The sequence below is a fragment of the Pan paniscus genome, chromosome 12 (assembly GCF_029289425.2).
Source record: "Pan paniscus chromosome 12, NHGRI_mPanPan1-v2.0_pri, whole genome shotgun sequence".
In the NCBI taxonomy this organism is placed as follows: domain Eukaryota; kingdom Metazoa; phylum Chordata; class Mammalia; order Primates; family Hominidae; genus Pan; species Pan paniscus.
Window position 1 is genome coordinate 124645290 of NC_073261.2, and position 16791 is coordinate 124662080.

Here is a 16791-nt window from a genome sequence, read left to right on the forward strand (position 1 = left end):
AGATGTTCGTGTTTACGCACCTGTTTTTTTGTTGTCCTTGTTCCGTGTGGGCTGATTTCTTTCTTCAGCTTCATTGTTAAGGTCAGACTCCAGCCTGAGAAGGAAAGGGGGCTTCTGGGTGAAGTCATGACCAGCAGAGCCGTCTCCAGGTCACGGTGCCTTTAGGGCACCCGAAGTCAAATCCACTGAGCAGATTTTCGGTGCCATTCTTAGGAGCCGGATGCTACTGGACAAGTTAGCCTAGTGCCATGGGTTTCTTCTGGAGCAGAGAGGAAGCAAGAGTGTCCTCTGCTGACCTTGCGAGGCTGCAGTGAGGATCAGCCGAGACGGGATGGGTGTGTGGCGCCATCACATGTTACTTACTGGCATTGATCATCGCATGCCCGGCAGAGGCCCTCCTGTGGACACTAAAGCTGAGCCATGCTTTGCAGCTGACCCCCTAGAAACAAGCATCTATTGAGCAGACAGACTGAAAGCTGAATGTTAGGGCTTCAGGAAAACAGAGCAAAGGAAATGCAGCCTCTCGCCACAGTGCAGTGAGAAAATGAGCCGGCCCTCCACTTATTTGTGTACAAATTTTAGAGGCGCAAGTGTTACACGGATGTATTGTGTGGGCGTGAAGTCTGGGCTTTTAGTGACACTCTGCTTCCATTTCACTAGACTCATCTGACAGATTTTAAAAGCCTCCTGGCCGGGCGAGGGGGCTCACGCCTGTAATCCCAGCACTTTCGGAGGCCGAGGTGGGCGGATCACAAGGTCAGGAGATCAAGACCATCCTGGCTAACACGGTGAAACCCCGTCTCTACTAAAAATACAAAAAATTAGCCAGGCCTGGTGGTGGGTGCCTGTAGTCCCAGCTGCTCAGGAGGCTGAGGCAGGAGAATGGCATGAACCCGGGAGGCGGAGCTTGCAGTAAGTGGAGATCATGCCACTGCACTCCAGCCTGGGCAACAGAGCGAGACTCCATCTCAAGAAAAAAAAAAAAAAAAGCCTCCTGGAAAGTGCCCACTAGGACAAGACTGGCTGGTAGGTTGTTGATGGGGTGTAATCCAAGGAGATCTGGCCCCACTCCTGGGCACCCGGTGGGAGATTCTGACTGCAGAGTGACTGCTGTCTGCAGTTACTCTCCAATGTATCTTTGCCAACACTTGCTTCAGGTGCACAAAGAATTGAGTCATTGTTCCTAAAAAGAGGCAGAGAAATGGGCCTGTCGTAAGGGAGAAAAGTACAGATCTTAGCAACCAAAGGTCAGGGCCATGGAGATACAGAATGAAATAAAACATAGGACCTTCCCTACAGCCTTGGAGAATCATCTCTTAAATCACACCAGCTGTGATCAAACCACTCACAAAATCTTCACTTCACCAGCTGCATCCTTCCAGACACAGCACACCAGTGCTTGCCGTCCATCTGTCAATCTGTGTCTGTCTATGTGTCTGTCTGTGTGTCTGCCTATCCACCTGTCAGTCTATCATGCCTTCCCTCAGGATACACAAGATAGTGAAACACACACTGCTGCCCAGTGAAGTGAGGAGTCCCTCTGCCTGCAGGATTAGCGTGCGCTTTACCAAAGTGGCAAACTTTAGATAAGATCGTAGAGTTTGAGCAGAAATCATGCAAAAGTAGGGAAACACACAGGATGGTGAGCACAGCCAGTGGTCTGGAGGCCAGGACGGAGACCCGTGAGAAGGAAGAACAGGGAAAGCTGCGGGGGCTGCTGAGGAAGGGGCTTCACGTTGTCTATAGGAAATAGAAATCCACGCAGGCTGACAGAGGGGCTGAGGGGAGGAGGACTGAGCATCCACTTGGGTGTCTGGGCCCTGCCCTCTCCCGGGAGCTCCAAGCCACAGCCCACCCACCCTGTTTTGTATGGTGAGCTAAGAATGGCTTTGACATTTTTAAAGAATTGCAGAAAAGCACAATTGACAAATAATATTTTCTGATCTATAAAAGCTGTGTGAAATTCCGTTTCCATGCCATGCATAGGGTGCCGTTGGCACCTGGCTGCCCTCAGGGCTTGGCGGGCAGGCTGCGGTTGCTCCCACAGTGCAGGGCAGAGCCGAGTGGCCACAAAAACAATCGCACAGTTCCCAAAGCCGAAACATTTGCTACAAAATCCTCTCCAGAAAAAGTTGCCAACCCCTGGCCTATTATATCTCCACCTTTGCTGTGTCTCCAGGCAACACACCCCATCCTTGGGGGCCTAATCCTGTCAGGTTACCAGCCCCCAAATGGGCTCTGCCCATGTTCTCCTTTTGATTATTCCCAGCTTCCAAATTCTCCAGCGCTCAGACCTTCCTATCATCTTGGCACTTCCTCTTCTTTGCTCCCTGCCCTCCTGGCCACACAGACAACTCCCCTGACTGCCTGGGCAGCTGCAGACTCAGCTCATTCTCTCCTTCATGACTCCTCTGGAGTGCACCTCCCTGGCCCTCTGTCTCCAGCCCCACCACGCCCACCTGCAGAGCTCCCTTCTTCCCTCCACCTGCCCGACTTCCCCATGGCCTCTCTACCTGAGCAGAGGCCGCTCCCTGGTGAAGTTTTCTGCTCCTGCAGGCAGTCCGCGGCCCTTCCTACCACTCTCCAGCTGCCTGTGTCCATGGAGCTCGGTGCCACACTCTGCCCTGCAGCATGGCTGTGTGTCACCTCTCGGGTACCACCTGCCAAGACGGCCTGTCTTCCCACGGGCCGCAAGCTCCTGCTAGGTCACAGGCCGGGTCTGCAGATTCGCTCCACCCTCTAGGGCCAGGGCAGGCCAGGCAGGCAGTAGCTGTGCCAAGGACACTGAGGAAAAGAGAGCCTGAAACCTGGACCTCGACACCCTTTGGACATCAGCTCAACTCTAGCAAGTAGACCGTGTGCCTTGGAGATGTCATCCCACAGGCTAGAAAGCTCCATTCTTTCCCATGTAAGATTAGACGTCCGTATTTCAACTTACTTGAAACACTAGTTGGACGTGTGTAAAGACTATGAGACTCAGTGCCACAGATTAGGACCTGAATCAAGTTAGGTCTAAAGATCACTGGGTCCCAGCTAGTGGAGACATCTCCATGATGGACATCTTGTGATTGCATTTGTCTGGTTTTCATGGAAATTCATATTGTGGAGACATGTTTATCTATTCTCTGCAAGAAAAGGTGAATACATAAGGCAATAGGCATTTCTAGGAGAACAAGGCATGTACATTTAGTAAGAATTTCACAAGCAGAATAGGTGAATGAAAAGGTACTACCTGGAAGGTTTTGTATTTTTTTGTTTTGTTTATTATTATTATTACGTCAACAGCTGTATTTAATCACACAAATCCTGTGTGCTTTTCCTTTTTTCCTGCAGTAGAGGAAATGGAATAGTTGAAGAGGTATTTTTAGGATGGTTTAAGATCCAGCGGCTGCTCCTGTTTGAAGGCAGCTCTGGCATCTAGAGTTAAAGCTGCTGCATTGCTCGTAACATACAGTGATGTTCTGGGCGCCTGGGAGAACGTTAACACATTCTTGTCTGCTGATGGACTGAAAAAAATTTGATCAAAAATAGCTCTGGGCCGGCGTGGTGGCTTATGCCTGTAATCCCAGGACTTTGGGAGGCCAAGGCAGGCAGATCACCTGAAGTCAGGAGTTCGAGATCAGCCTGGCCAACATGGTGAAACCCTGTCTCTACTAAAAATACAAAAATTAGCCGGGCATGGTCGTGGGCGCCTGTAATCCCAGCTACTTAGGAGGCTGAGGCAAGAGAATCACGTGAGCCTGAGAGGCAGAGATTGCAATGAGTTGAGATCATGCCACTGCACTCCAGCCTGGGTGACAGAGTGAGACTCCGTCTCAAAACAAACAAAAAAAAGCTTTGTTTGCGAAAAGAAAAAGAAAGTGCATTCTGTCGTTGTGAAACTGCTCTCATCAGACCAAGCATCCTCTGTGCTGGAAGAGGGGAAACAGAGCACCCTCAATTTGAAGCCCCTGCTCTGCAGCGCCCCCTGCTGTCAGGGCACTGAGCCGAGCAATGCTGATTGTGGTCCAAAAGATACTGGCATGAAGGGCTGTGCTGACATTTTACAAATAGGGATAATTATTAGGACCAATGACCTTCCTTTCCTGAGCAATTTTAACTGTAGGCCCTCTTATTTTTATTTTTGTTTTAATTAAAACTTTTAAATGACATTTTTATATTCAGTAAAGGATGCATGTGAAAGTAGATACTGTCTTAGTTGCCCATTTGAGTGCAGTGAGTTGATAGGCACATCAAAAGACTCTTGACAGTTCAGTCACCGACTAAAATTCGGTACCATCCACTTGGCGTCATCTAGTTGTAGCATTTTATGAATTAAATATCTTGGAAAGTCAATGCATCGTCACATCTACATTTTATAACTTCAGGATAATTTAAGATGACTCAAGTAAGATGAGAGGAAGAAATGCAGAGAGTCGTTTTAGTTAAAAATTCTTTCAAGTAAAATGTTGTCACATAGAGGTAGCATTTTTCTTTTTTGTTTCAACTTTTATTTTAGACACAGAGGGTACCTGTGTATGTTCACTACACGGGCATACTGCACCCAGGTAGTGAACACAGTACCCAAGAGGTATTTCTCCAACCCACACCCCTCTCTAGTGTCCACAGTGTCGATTGTTCCCATGTTTATGTCCCTGTGTGCTCTATGTTTAGCTCCCACTTACAAATAAGAACATGTGGTACAAAGTTTTCTGTCCCTGCATTAATTCATTTAGGTTTGTGGCCTCCAGCACCATCCATGTTACTGCAAATGACATGACTTTATTCTTTTTATGGCTGCATAGTATCACACAGTGTCTATGTACCGCATTTTCTTTATCTAATCCACCACTGATGGGCGCCTAGGTTGATTCTGTGCCTCTGCTATTGTGAAGAGCGTGGTGATGAGCATACGAGTGCATGTGTCTTTCTGGTGCAACGATCTATTTTCACTTGGGTAAATCTCAGTAACAGGACTGCTGGGTCTAATGGTAGCTCTGTTTTAAGTGCTTTGAGAAAACTTCAAACTACTGTCCAGTAGCTGAACTAATTTGCATTTCCACCAAGAATGTATAAGTGTTCTCTTTTCTCCACAGCCTCTCCAGCATCTGCTGTTTTTGGCTTTTTAATAATAGCCATTCAGACTGGTATGAGATGCTGTCTCACTGTGGTTTTGATTTGCAGTTCTCTGGTGATTAGTGATGTTGAGCATTTTATCACATGGCTGTTGGCCACTTGTATGTCTTCTTTTGAGAAGTGTCTGTTCATGTTCTTTGCCCATTTTTAATGGGGTTATTTGTGGTTTGTTTGTTGAAGTATTTGTTCCTTATAGATGTCAGATATTAGGCCTTTGTCATCTGACATAGTTTGTGAATATCTTCTCCTATTCTGTAGGTTATCTGTCTGCTCCGTTGATAGTTTCTTTTGCTGTGCAGAAGCTCTTTTGTTTAATTAGGTCCCTCTTGTCTATTTTTGTTTTTGTTGCAATTGCTTTTGGAGACCTAGCCAAAAAAAAATTTGTCAAGGCCGGTGTTGAAAAGGGTATTTCCTAGGTTTTCTTCTCAGATTTTTATAGTTTGACATCTTACATTTACATCTTTAATCCATCTTGTTAATTTTTGTATATGGCAAAAGTATGGGTCTAGTTTCATTCTTCTACAAATAGCTCAGCCATTATCCCAGTACCATTTCCCCACTGCTTGTTCTCATTGGCCTTGTCAAAGATCAGATGGTTGTAGGTGCGTGGCTTTATTTCTGAGTTTTCTATTGTGTTCCATTGGTCTGTGTGTCTGTTTTTACACCAGTACCAAGCTATTTTGGTTACTGTAGCCTTATCGTGTACTTTGAAGTCAGGTAGAGTGTAACCTCTGGCTTTGTTCATTTTGCTTAGGATTGCTTTGGCTATTTGGGCTCTTTTTTGATTTCATAGAAATTTTAGAATCATTGTTTTTCTAACTCTGTAAAGAATTACATTGGTAGTTTGATAGGAGTAGAATTGAATCTGCAGATTGCTTTGGGCAGTACGGCCATTTTAACAATATTGATTCTTCCAATTCATGAACATGGGACATTTTTCCATTTATTTGTGTTGTCTCTGATTTCTTTCAGCAGTGTTTTGTAGCTCTCCTTGTGGACATTGTTCACCTTCTTGGTGAGCTGTGCTCCTAGGTATTTCCTTTTCTTTGTGGCTACTGTGAATGGGATTGCCTGCTTGATTGATGGTGAGCCTGGATGTTATTGGTGTATAGAGATGCTGGGGTAGCATTTTCTAATTGATAAGATACTGAACTCTCCCAGACAAACACATCGTTGATGGCAGTCGAGGCTCTTTGTGGACGTTGGGCAGCCTCAGTCTCCACATCTGTGAAGCGGGCATGTGGTAGCATCTTATAGGGTGGTGGAAGTCTAGATGCAATCCCGTTGGAGGATGCTGTGAGCACAGTGTAGCAGGAGTCACTGTGAGAGGAGCTCATGACGAGAAGTCTCTGGGTGTGAGCGGGAGCTCCTGCCACACCTCCACGCCCACACTCCTGAGCATCGCCCTCGCCAACGCTGAGTGCAAGGTTGCCAGCCGACCTATGTCAGCTGCCGTTGTTTGTTGCATTGACTTGTGTTATTCCTTTAATTTTTTTTAGGAATTGAAATTCCCTCATTTCAAAACAAAAGTGTTATTTTTTTAAATTTATGTGGGCAGTGTTTTTTTTTCCCTAAACCAGTGGCTAGCCCTCACTAGTAAAAACAAAACCCCATATTATTATTTCATTTCTCCTACAATTATTCTACTATTTCTTAACAAAACTGTAAATTATGTAAAATCACAACCTTTAGTTCATATCCAGAGTATCACAAACTGCAAACTGGTTTGTGACGGTTGCTTAGGGTGGATCAAGGTGTGCACTGCACAGAGCCCGTGGGGGTGCCCTTACAGCCTCTGCTGTCTCCCTCTGGTTGACTCCTTTGCAGCCCCACGGTGGTCTCTCTCAAAGGCCCTCGTGTGGGCCTTGCTCAGACCAGCAGCCACTGCCCACCCCGCCCTGCACTGCTGGGCTCCCTAGAGGAGGGGCATCCCAAAGTAGAGAGAAGGGAGGGGCACACTGATGGACACTCAGACACGCTTCTCAGGGACAGCTGTGCCCCACCAGCCATGGGCCCACTCTGAGTGGCTTTGCTCATTCAGATTAGCAAAACACAGTCATAATATCAACAGATTACTATTGTATTTCATGGGTTTTGTGGGTGTGGATTTGAGCCTCTGGCTCATGCACAGGAATCTGGGTGTAAAGCGGTTACTTGCTTGGGGAATTCTCTGTAGCTTTTGGCAGAGGCTGAGACGAAGACAGCCTGGCCAACTCCTGCCCTGGGCACTGTCCTCAGTCTTCCTCTGCAGGGGCCTGTGCATTACAGAATCACCAATAACACACCTCTTCCCCATGTCCTGAGAGCCTTCAGTCCCAAACCAAACCTTGTCAATGAGGACTGCTTCTTTTTTCCCTTTGTATCCAAATCCAGGGCAATTTCTTAGCATTGCTCATAATGACCGTATCAGCAATGTGAGAAAGCTTTTTGCTTCACTTGGCTTTGTTCTCTTCTTCCTCTGTGGGAAGGAGTCCCTGGGGAAGCCTGGCTCCAGGTTCAGAGCTGCTGCCGATGGCACAGAAGACACCGCAGGAGCCATGACCACCTGCGAGGTCTCCCTTTCCTTGTAGCAACAGACAAAACCATAGTTTCCATCAGAATTAGGCAGCTTGGAGCTTTGCCGATTAGGACTAGGGCAGCCCTAAGCACCAGGAGAACCCGGGCTAGAGTGTCTCTAGCCTATCACCAAGTTCTCCCAGCTACACTCACAACGGTCCCAGGGAAGCAGGCAGGGATCTCTTGGGGAAGAAGGTGCTTCCTAAAGGGAGGGGCTCACTGACGGGAGGGATTTAGGACATGGGAGAGACCAGGTCCACCTCTGAGTAACTCTTCACTCTGCTGGATTCCAAGAGAAATGTCTGGCCATGCACAAATGAAGTCCTGTGACATTAACTGGCAGGGATAACAATTAGTAAAGAAGGACCCATCGGATAAATCCTGGACTGAAACATTGTCATGTACTAAAGGAGATTTAAACAGCTCTAACAAATAACCCTTGCCCCTCGGTGCTGGTTTGGCTGTTAGTGAGTGTGGTGGCTCAGAAAGGATTACTGGGCAGTGGGAATCGTGTCAGTGAGGGTCAGTGCAGGGAACAGAGAGGCCGTGGCTATGAAAGAGGCAGCTGCACACGTGCCCCGCGTGTCTGCCACCACCAAGTGGCCACTCAGGTGTTTCAACATTTATCCTGAGCTTATTCTCTATGTGCATTTCCCCCTTTCACTCCCATGGCCTGTATCAGAATTCTAGAAAAAAAAGGATGTTGGACTCACCCTATCTGGTCTGCATGCCCAGCCAGAAATCCACCTCCCAAAGCACATGGTCCCCACAGGCCCAGAAGGTGGCCTCCAGGTCCCCTTGAAACCTGGTCACCTGCACAGAGGACCCAGGGCCCCAGGAGGCTGCCACAGCCCCTCTGGCTGAAAGGAACAGCCCACCTCTTGACAGATAAGAGACCGCGGATCCAGGTCGGGTCACCCAAAGTGCTCAGGAGCCCTCATGTGCTGCGGAGGAGCCCCACTCACGCTTAGGGCCTCGACTGGGATTTGACTGGGCTGGAATTCCCAGTCACTTCCCTACACCCTGCGGCTCCTAAAAGCTAGCCAGCCGTGTGTCTGTCTTTCGAGGGACCAGGTGACCGCCTGTGCTGGGTGCGAGGTGCAGCCTCTCCAACAGGTCGATGAATTATCCTCCAGGGCAAAAAAAAAAAAAAAAAAAAAAAAAGGAAAAAAGAAGAAGAAAAAAAAGGAGCCAGAAAGTTTTGTTTTGTTTTCGTTTGCCTGTTGTTTGTTTTCTTTACGCATAAGCCCCAGCACCCTGAGGGCCGTCCCACGCGGCTGTGTGTGGCTGAGGCCGGGGCGGGCAGGCCCTGCTGTGTGCTGTCTGCCGTGTGCCCTGCGGCCGGGGCCTGAGTCATCCCTGTCCCTGTCTCCCCAGCGAAGCGGTACTGCAAGGACCCCAGCCCCAGCAGCAGCAGCACCAGCAGCTACGCGCCCAGCAGCAGCAGCAACCTGAGCTGCGGCGGGGGCAGCAGCGCCAGCAGCACCTGCAGCAAGAGCAGCTTCGACTACACGCACGACATGGAGGCGGCCCACATGGCGGCCACCGCCATCCTCAACCTGTCCACGCGCTGCCGCGAGATGCCGCAGAACCTGAGCACCAAGCCGCAGGACCTGTGCGCCACGCGGGTACGCGCGCCTGGGCAGGTGGAGCCACCTGGCGGGTGGGGGAGGCCGGGCCGCGGACACAGCCACCGAGACACGCGGCGCTTTCAGGGCAGCTGTATGGGGCAAACGCCGTGATCTCCTAAACCATTCTCGCCACTGTGAACAATTAGTGCAGCTTCCCTTAACGCAGCCTGAACACACCATTGTCCAAAGCGCATCCATTTTCTAAATCAGAGGCAAGGGTCAGATCTTGTAGATTAACGTGCGTGAATGGATCCTTCTCTCCAGGATCCAGAAGCATTTCTGTAAACAAAGGACAGCACGTGGGCCTCCTGTGGTCTCCAGTGACCACACAGAGCATGCAAAACGAAGCGTGGGTCTCCTTGAACTTTGACAGGAAGTTCTGCTAGCACCGTTGTCACGTGAAATGCAGGGATCTGCCTATGGACTCCTGGGTAGCAGGGAAACGAAGTAAAAATCAGACTTCACACCAAGGGATCAGCCGTGTATTTACAGCCAGCACTCGTCAGTTCCACATTTTCATGGATGCTATAGTGCTATGAAAGGCATAGGAAGAGTGTCTATTTTTAATTTTCTTATCAATTGAACCAGTGCTTATGCTGGGCAGGAGAGAGAGCGTTTAAGATGCAGCACAGACCTGGGAGACAGCTGCCTCGCCGAGGCCACTAGGCGGCCGGGGAGAACCGGGCGGTGCCAGGGAGCGGTCAGGTTGTGTTCTCAGAGGAGACGCTGAGCAGCGGACATGTTCACCTCCTCTCCTGATAAACAAAGGGCTCTCCACTGTGTAGCGCTACCTGGCCATGTACCTGAGTGCACCACACTGACAGTGGTTCTTGTAAATATTTGTAGTTGGTATGAATGAAGAAAGGTCAGTAATCTTACGTTTTGCAAATGTTTTTTTCTTCTATCAGTATATTTAGTCCTAGATATTGGAGAAGAGTCAGGTGCATGCAGTTTTCATGGTGATCAAGGTTGCAAAAATGCAAGGTTAGCATGGAAGAGATTCTGTGGCAACCACAAAAAAAATAAAATAAAAGGCAGAGACCCCTTCCAAATTTTGTTGCACTTTCTTAAAATTAAGACTGAGAGAATAAATCCAACATTATAAAGCTTAAATTAGTATCAAAGCTTCAAATCAGAGTACACTTTGACAAAGAGAGTTCAGGCAGAATGATACTGTATAATTTATCAAGGTAACAGCTCCAGGGATGGAGGTCTCATTCCAAGCATCTTCCTTCTGCTGTTGCATCCAGAGGAGAGAGCTGCTAGACCCTTGAGGAGGCAGCAGCTTTCAGACCAGCTCTGAAATCAAATTTTGCTAAGGAGAGTGTCACTCTTTGGGGAAAAACATGCAGGATTGTTAGGGGTATTTTGATTTTTTTTTTTTAACTTTCTGTCCATGTGTCCATTCTTCTGACTCTCTTCCGGAGAGGCAAGTGCTGCAGAATTATTGATGCATTTCAAAGCATCATTTAAAAAACGAAAGAGCCTCACCCTGTACCTCTTTGGGGTTTTTTTTTAAGCCAGTAGACTAAATTGCAGGTTTGCTGAAATCTAGAGATCAGACGGTAATCACTGTAGTAAAGGTATTTTTAGCTACAACTGCAGATCTTCTTTCGTAAAGTGGAAAATTATCTTCATTATAAAAGTTCTTATTACAGCCAGGCGCAGTGGCTCACACCTGTAATCTCAGCACTTTGAGGGGCTGAGGCGGCTGGATCACTTGAGGTCAGGAGTTTGAGACCAGCCTGGCCAACATATAGTGAAACCCCATCTCTACTAAAAAATACAAAAATTAGTTGGGCATGGTGGTGCAAACCTGTAGTCCCAGCTACTTGGGAAGCTGAGACAGGAGAATTGCTTGAACCTGGGAGGTGGAGGTTGCAGTGAGCCCAGGTCGTGCCACTGCACTCCAGCCTGGATACCAAAGCAAGACTCTGTCCCTCAAAAAAAAAAAAATTGTATTACAAGGTAAATTATAGTTTATTCTCTTTCCTTCCTTCATCCTTCTAATTCTTTTGTTATCCTCCTCCCTAATTCTTGAACTATTAGCATCCATAAAAAAGAGAATTTTTAAGCTGATATATGTGTGTTTATACACACACACACATGCACATACATGTATATGCACACATGCATACACACAAAATTTTTATCTCAGGTATTTGCAACGGTAATAAAATTAAAATTAAGCACTTTGTAATTTTCTTCTGAACAAACTCTAAATCAGAGATACAATAGGACAAAAAGGAAGGAGAGAGAGAGGATAGACAGTAGATAAATAGGGAAATGGAGGGAGGGAGGGATGGAGGGAGGGAGAGAGGGATGGAGGGATGGATGCCTGGATTCTCCAACCAATTTTGCAGCTAAGCATGGGATAGCAGGAATGTACCAACAGACAAGGCCTGTTTACCTTGGGAGTTTAGGCCAAGGAAACAGCAGTGAGGAATTCTGTGTTGAACGCTACACTGGCTGACGGCAGGACTGTAATCTGGGAGGAAGGACTCGTAGTGTTACAAGATGCCAGGCCAAGCACAGTCACTATGTCTTTCTACCGACAGAACCCTGACATGGAGGTGGATGAGAATGGGACCCTGGACCTCAGCATGAACAAGCAGAGGCCGCGGGACAGCTGCTGCCCCATCCTGACCCCTCTGGAGCCCATGTCCCCCCAGCAGCAGGCAGTGATGAACAACCGGTGTTTCCAGCTGGGCGAGGGCGACTGCTGGGACTTGCCCGTAGACTACACCAAAATGAAACCCCGGAGGATAGACGAGGACGAGTCCAAAGACATTACTGTATGTCCTTTTCATTGAGCCTGTGTTGACTGCCAGACTTAAAAATGGGGCCCCAGCTGAAAGAAAAGCCATTTGCACATACCTTATGAGAAAATATATTTTCTCTTTAAATATGACCTTTAGCTGAGGAGGACTTAGAAAACAGTTTTTGTTGACCCAGAAGAGATTTGCGACTAACATTGATTAGAGTGAAACAAAGTATTGACTCTTGTAAATGATAAAGTTTATTTTCTAACAAATATGTTTTGTTACAAATGATTACTCTAAGAAAACGTATAAATAGCACCTGAGTTCATTTTTCTGGGTGTCCTGTTGAAACAATACAGGATTTTCCTTGCAGGTAGAGAATTCTAATAGGAGTCTTAGATAGTTAAATGGTTAACTATGTGCTATTAATTAACTAGCCCTTCGAAACTAAGGACAGTGTCCCTTCTCTAAGAAACCTAAGTACTCAAAAGAGTTTAGCCTTGAATAAACTATTTTAGTACCATCACCTAAGTCTTTGTTTATGACAGTATTACTAAAACATCTATGTCAAGAACATACTTTTGAAGTAGCTACAGTGTTCAAATTCAGGTTATTAAAATAGATATAATGCCCTTTAGGCTTTGAAAAGAAATAAAGAAAAATGTTTTCTTTATGTACCGACTTTAAAGTCTTATGACATCTTCTTTCTTCACTGAAAAATGAAATGTATTTTTAGTACAATAGAGAGACCACCATCGAAGCACTAGTGTCTTACAGAAACAAGGAAATGGAAAAAAAAGAAATATTAGCCCCATGTAGAAATTGGCAGAGAGGGCACCTGCTTATAAGCCTATTATCTGCATTCTTCAAATTGATTTCAATATCCAGGCATTGTGAAAAAGAACCAAATGAGAGTGGCAAGCTAAATTTCTAAGTATTTTTTTCTCCCGCAGTGTTGAATCATTACTACCAAATAAGGCATGGTGGTTGAATCTCCAAATTTATTTTAATTGAAAGTAAGCCCTCCTAAAATGACAGAAGTGTTTTCATCCTGGATCGTCATGGAAGACAAACCTTCCCATGTATCTACACTTAGGAAAGTGTCTGCTGAGCATCGCCACCTGTAGAAACATCTACGTTACTGCAGTTGAACACACAAGGGAAAAGGAAATTTACAGTTACATTCCTCTAAATTGGTCTCCATTACCTTGAATCTTAAAGCACGTGCTTGTAAAATACTGACCAATGGTGGGGGAAAGCTCAGTCCTAAGACACTGTAGTTCCAGTGTTGAATCTTTGCAGGCAAGTGTTGGATAAAGCAGCCCACCCACAGGTGTGTGCTGAATGCTGGATGAGGAAGACCAAGTTAAATGTAGTCTCTGGCTACCAGACCGTGTGTGTGTCCATGTGATGAGCACAGCCAGGTGAATATTGAATAAGGGCCCTGACCACTGACAGGTGACCATCATTTTAGGAGTTTAGAGCAGTGGAAGAAAAGTTCAATATGCATTTTCAGTAGGGGCGTTATCAGGACCAAAAGGATCTTAAAGGTACAGCAGAAAGATGTGTAAGATGTAGAGGCCACCCCAGAGCCACGAACCACCTCCCTCAGTCTGTGTGCCATGTGATCATCCGTGTGGCTCTGAAGCTGTGTTTTGCCCACAGCCAGAAGACTTGGACCCATTCCAGGAGGCTCTAGAAGAAAGACGGTATCCCGGGGAGGTGACCATCCCAAGTCCCAAACCCAAGTACCCTCAGTGCAAGGAGAGCAAAAAGGATTTAATAACGTAAGCATGCTGTGAGGTGAAATTATGAATCTTCTTAATCTTCCCATTCTTTGGCTGATTTTTTAAAACTGGATCTGTATATGCCTTGCCGTTTGAGCATGCGACATTCGCAGCATATAAATGTTTCCGACTGCTGGGTCAGTAGAGTGAGCAGCTAACCGTGCACTTGCCTGTTCCCAGTGACGCTCTGTCAGATGGGGGCGTCATTTTCATTTAACCCGTGCATTTTGCCGCTTTTCTTCAGGGTGCTTAAATCCCCTTGCAGACATTGCAGCTAAACTGGAAACAATGAAACTTTTTTAAAAGTTTTTTTTTTTTTAAACATACTTACTATTTTGGCTGTTTTTGTTTTTGTTTGGTGGCAGATGTCCAACTCCAGGGTGTGATGGGAGTGGTCATGTGACTGGTAATTACGCCTCACACAGAAGGTGTGACTTCATTTTTCTCATGGTGGATTCTGTCTTTTCAATTTATTGTTTTCAGCTTACCTCAACAATGCTGTCAAAGTAAAAATGTTGAATTCTGTGTCAACCCTTTAAGTGCTATATGTTGACCTTCAAAAGCATGCTAATTTATGTGTTGTATAATGTCTTTTATTTTCAAATAAACGACCTAAATTTGTAAAATTCGTCTTAAGCATTTAAGCCAAAGAGCACAAATGTTTTATCTTATTTTTAAACAATTGCTTATTAAGAAATATTTTCTTAAATTTATATTCGAACCGATTCAGAATTAATTATACAAAAAAATTCAATATACAGCACTTGCCCATTGCTTTTCTGCATTAAACTCTTTAATTTCGGTTTTTATGTTGTGTTTGTTCGGGAGTTACGCGCTTCGCGGTTGACTGACCTGCCTGTCCCGGCCTGTCTTACAGTCTGTCTGGCTGCCCCCTGGCGGACAAAAGCATTCGAAGTATGCTGGCCACCAGCTCCCAAGAACTCAAGTAAGATTTAATGACTATAATTCTCTTTTAAAAATCCATGCACTCAGTAGTTCACAAAAAAAAAGGATATGTCATTTGCAAAGAAAAATGTCTGTTAAAAAACATGGCCTGTGCACCCCAGTGCCTTGATGTAGACACGGGATTGAGTCCTCGGAATTTCAGCCACTTTTCCACACAACCCATTCTGCCTTTTCCCCTGACATACCTCCAGCTTGTTCATATCATATCTTTCCTATCTGGAATATCCTAAAGCATGGGTGTTTTCTCTTCAGATATGCATGCATATGGAAGGGAAATTTTACAGTTACTCAAATTTTTAGAAAATGACTGTAAATAATCAAAATTTAATTTTTAAAAGAAATTCATAGGAGTATTTACAATATGGATACTTAAATAGCACTTATGACAAAATCTACCATCATAATAGCTAATTTCTTAAATACACTGTGGTCTTAGTCATGAATACTCTTTAGGACAGTGACAACTCACGGTTCGGGGATCCGGAGAATCATGGAATTCAACCAGACACACATCATTCTAGAGTTTTACCTCCCTCTTCTCTATGCCTGTAATTTTTAAGCATAAATCTGGCAAAATGGTGAAATACCTACATTTATACTGCAACACTGAGATTTTCCTCCTTCACATAGACATCTCTAGATGTAGGTCCAGACAGGTTTGGAAGAAGCGGATAGAAGTCACGGGGGGAGTCTCAAAGCCTCCGCACTCCAGGGAGAGCATACGTGCAGGTGCACACAGGGAAAGAGGGCGAGACCTGGGAGATGCTCACAGTGCGATGAGAGCCAGGAGTCCCCAGATAATCGATTTAAATTATCGGACAGTACATATCATTATGTCAAATTGCTTGGTTTTCCTTTTGTTTGGAAAAAGCGTTATCCAGGCAAAGATAATGCTGCTTTTCAACCCACATTTGATCTCTTTCCCAATCATCCCACCCCACCTCGGCATCCGAGGACCCTGACGATAGACCAGGACTATTGCAAAGTGTAGGCTTCTATTTCACACCCATGTCATCTTTTACAGGATCCCTGTCCAAGGCCCTAGGGCCATAGATCACCTGCTTATGTTCAGTGACTTCCTGAACTAGCTCTTTCGCCACAAGACCCTTGGAACTTTCTTCATGGAATGTAAACGCCTGGAGGGCTTCCTCTTACCTAACGGCTGTAAAGTCTGTAGCCTAATCCAAAACAGTGCCTCATGGACAAAGTAGCTTTAGGATCTCAAAACGGACAGCATTAGCAAGAGCAGTTCAACCCACTTTGTTCAGGCGTCTTTTGTATGGCTCGAAACCACATTTCCCTCATGGTCAAAACATGACTAACTCCACTTGGAACTTGGCCAATACATCAGAACATGGCAGCATTCCTTTGAATTTCTTGATGAGGGACACTTTGCAAAAGATTGGCACATCTCCAGTTCTAACAGGCCAGCTGTAGACGGGAAAACAGCCTCTGTAAAAGTTGCTTCTAGTGTTGCCTCTAACTGGTCAGAGACTGCAGGGATTCGTTTTCTTTGGCTTGCATCCCTTCACGTTGGGCTTGGCGGCTTATGTTGATTTGAAATTCCGAGCCAACTTGCTGTTTCTCCAACATCGGCACTTTCTTCTTCTCTTACTTCATCTTGCAAGATGGTGTGACGGTCCCCACCTTTAGCATTTTCCGAGGGAGCCGGTTAGCTCTTCATGCCTTCCAGGGCAGGGTGCGCATGGGCAGCCCCTCCTTCCTGTCTTGTCCTGGAGGGGAGCCTGTATCTTCCAGGAGGTGGATGGCCTTTTGCTAATTTTGGTTGATCGAAAAGCCACACATGTGTCTAAACCTATCTTTGCAAAAAGTCAATCCTATTCTGATAGAGCCTTTCTGGGAAATCTGAACTTGACTGAATTTCTTAGATGGTCCCTTTCTATGAATGGATCTTCAAAACTAAGAATTTCAATCAAGCATCTTCTATAAAAACACTAATGTTTCAATGACCAA

The 16791-nt window shown here is 45.9% G+C and overlaps 1 protein-coding gene across 18 annotated transcripts in view; it reads left to right on the top strand.

Moving 5' to 3' along the window:
• MYT1L (myelin transcription factor 1 like) overlaps nt 1–16791 on the top strand; it is a 560909-nt gene that overhangs the window by 445504 nt on the left and 98614 nt on the right. For 12 of the 18 annotated variants that reach the window (XM_034952508.4, XM_034952504.4, XM_055108320.3 and 9 more), the window contains 5 exons: nt 9049–9299; nt 11861–12097; nt 13730–13851; nt 14217–14279; nt 14729–14797. In XM_034952508.4, the coding sequence (XP_034808399.1) occupies nt 9049–9299; nt 11861–12097; nt 13730–13851; nt 14217–14279; nt 14729–14797 (742 nt within the window). The remainder of the gene's footprint in view (nt 1–9048; nt 9300–11860; nt 12098–13729; nt 13852–14216; nt 14280–14728; nt 14798–16791) is intronic. The other 6 variants (XM_055108315.3, XM_055108319.3, XM_024927654.5 and 3 more) reach the window with 1 other exon arrangement.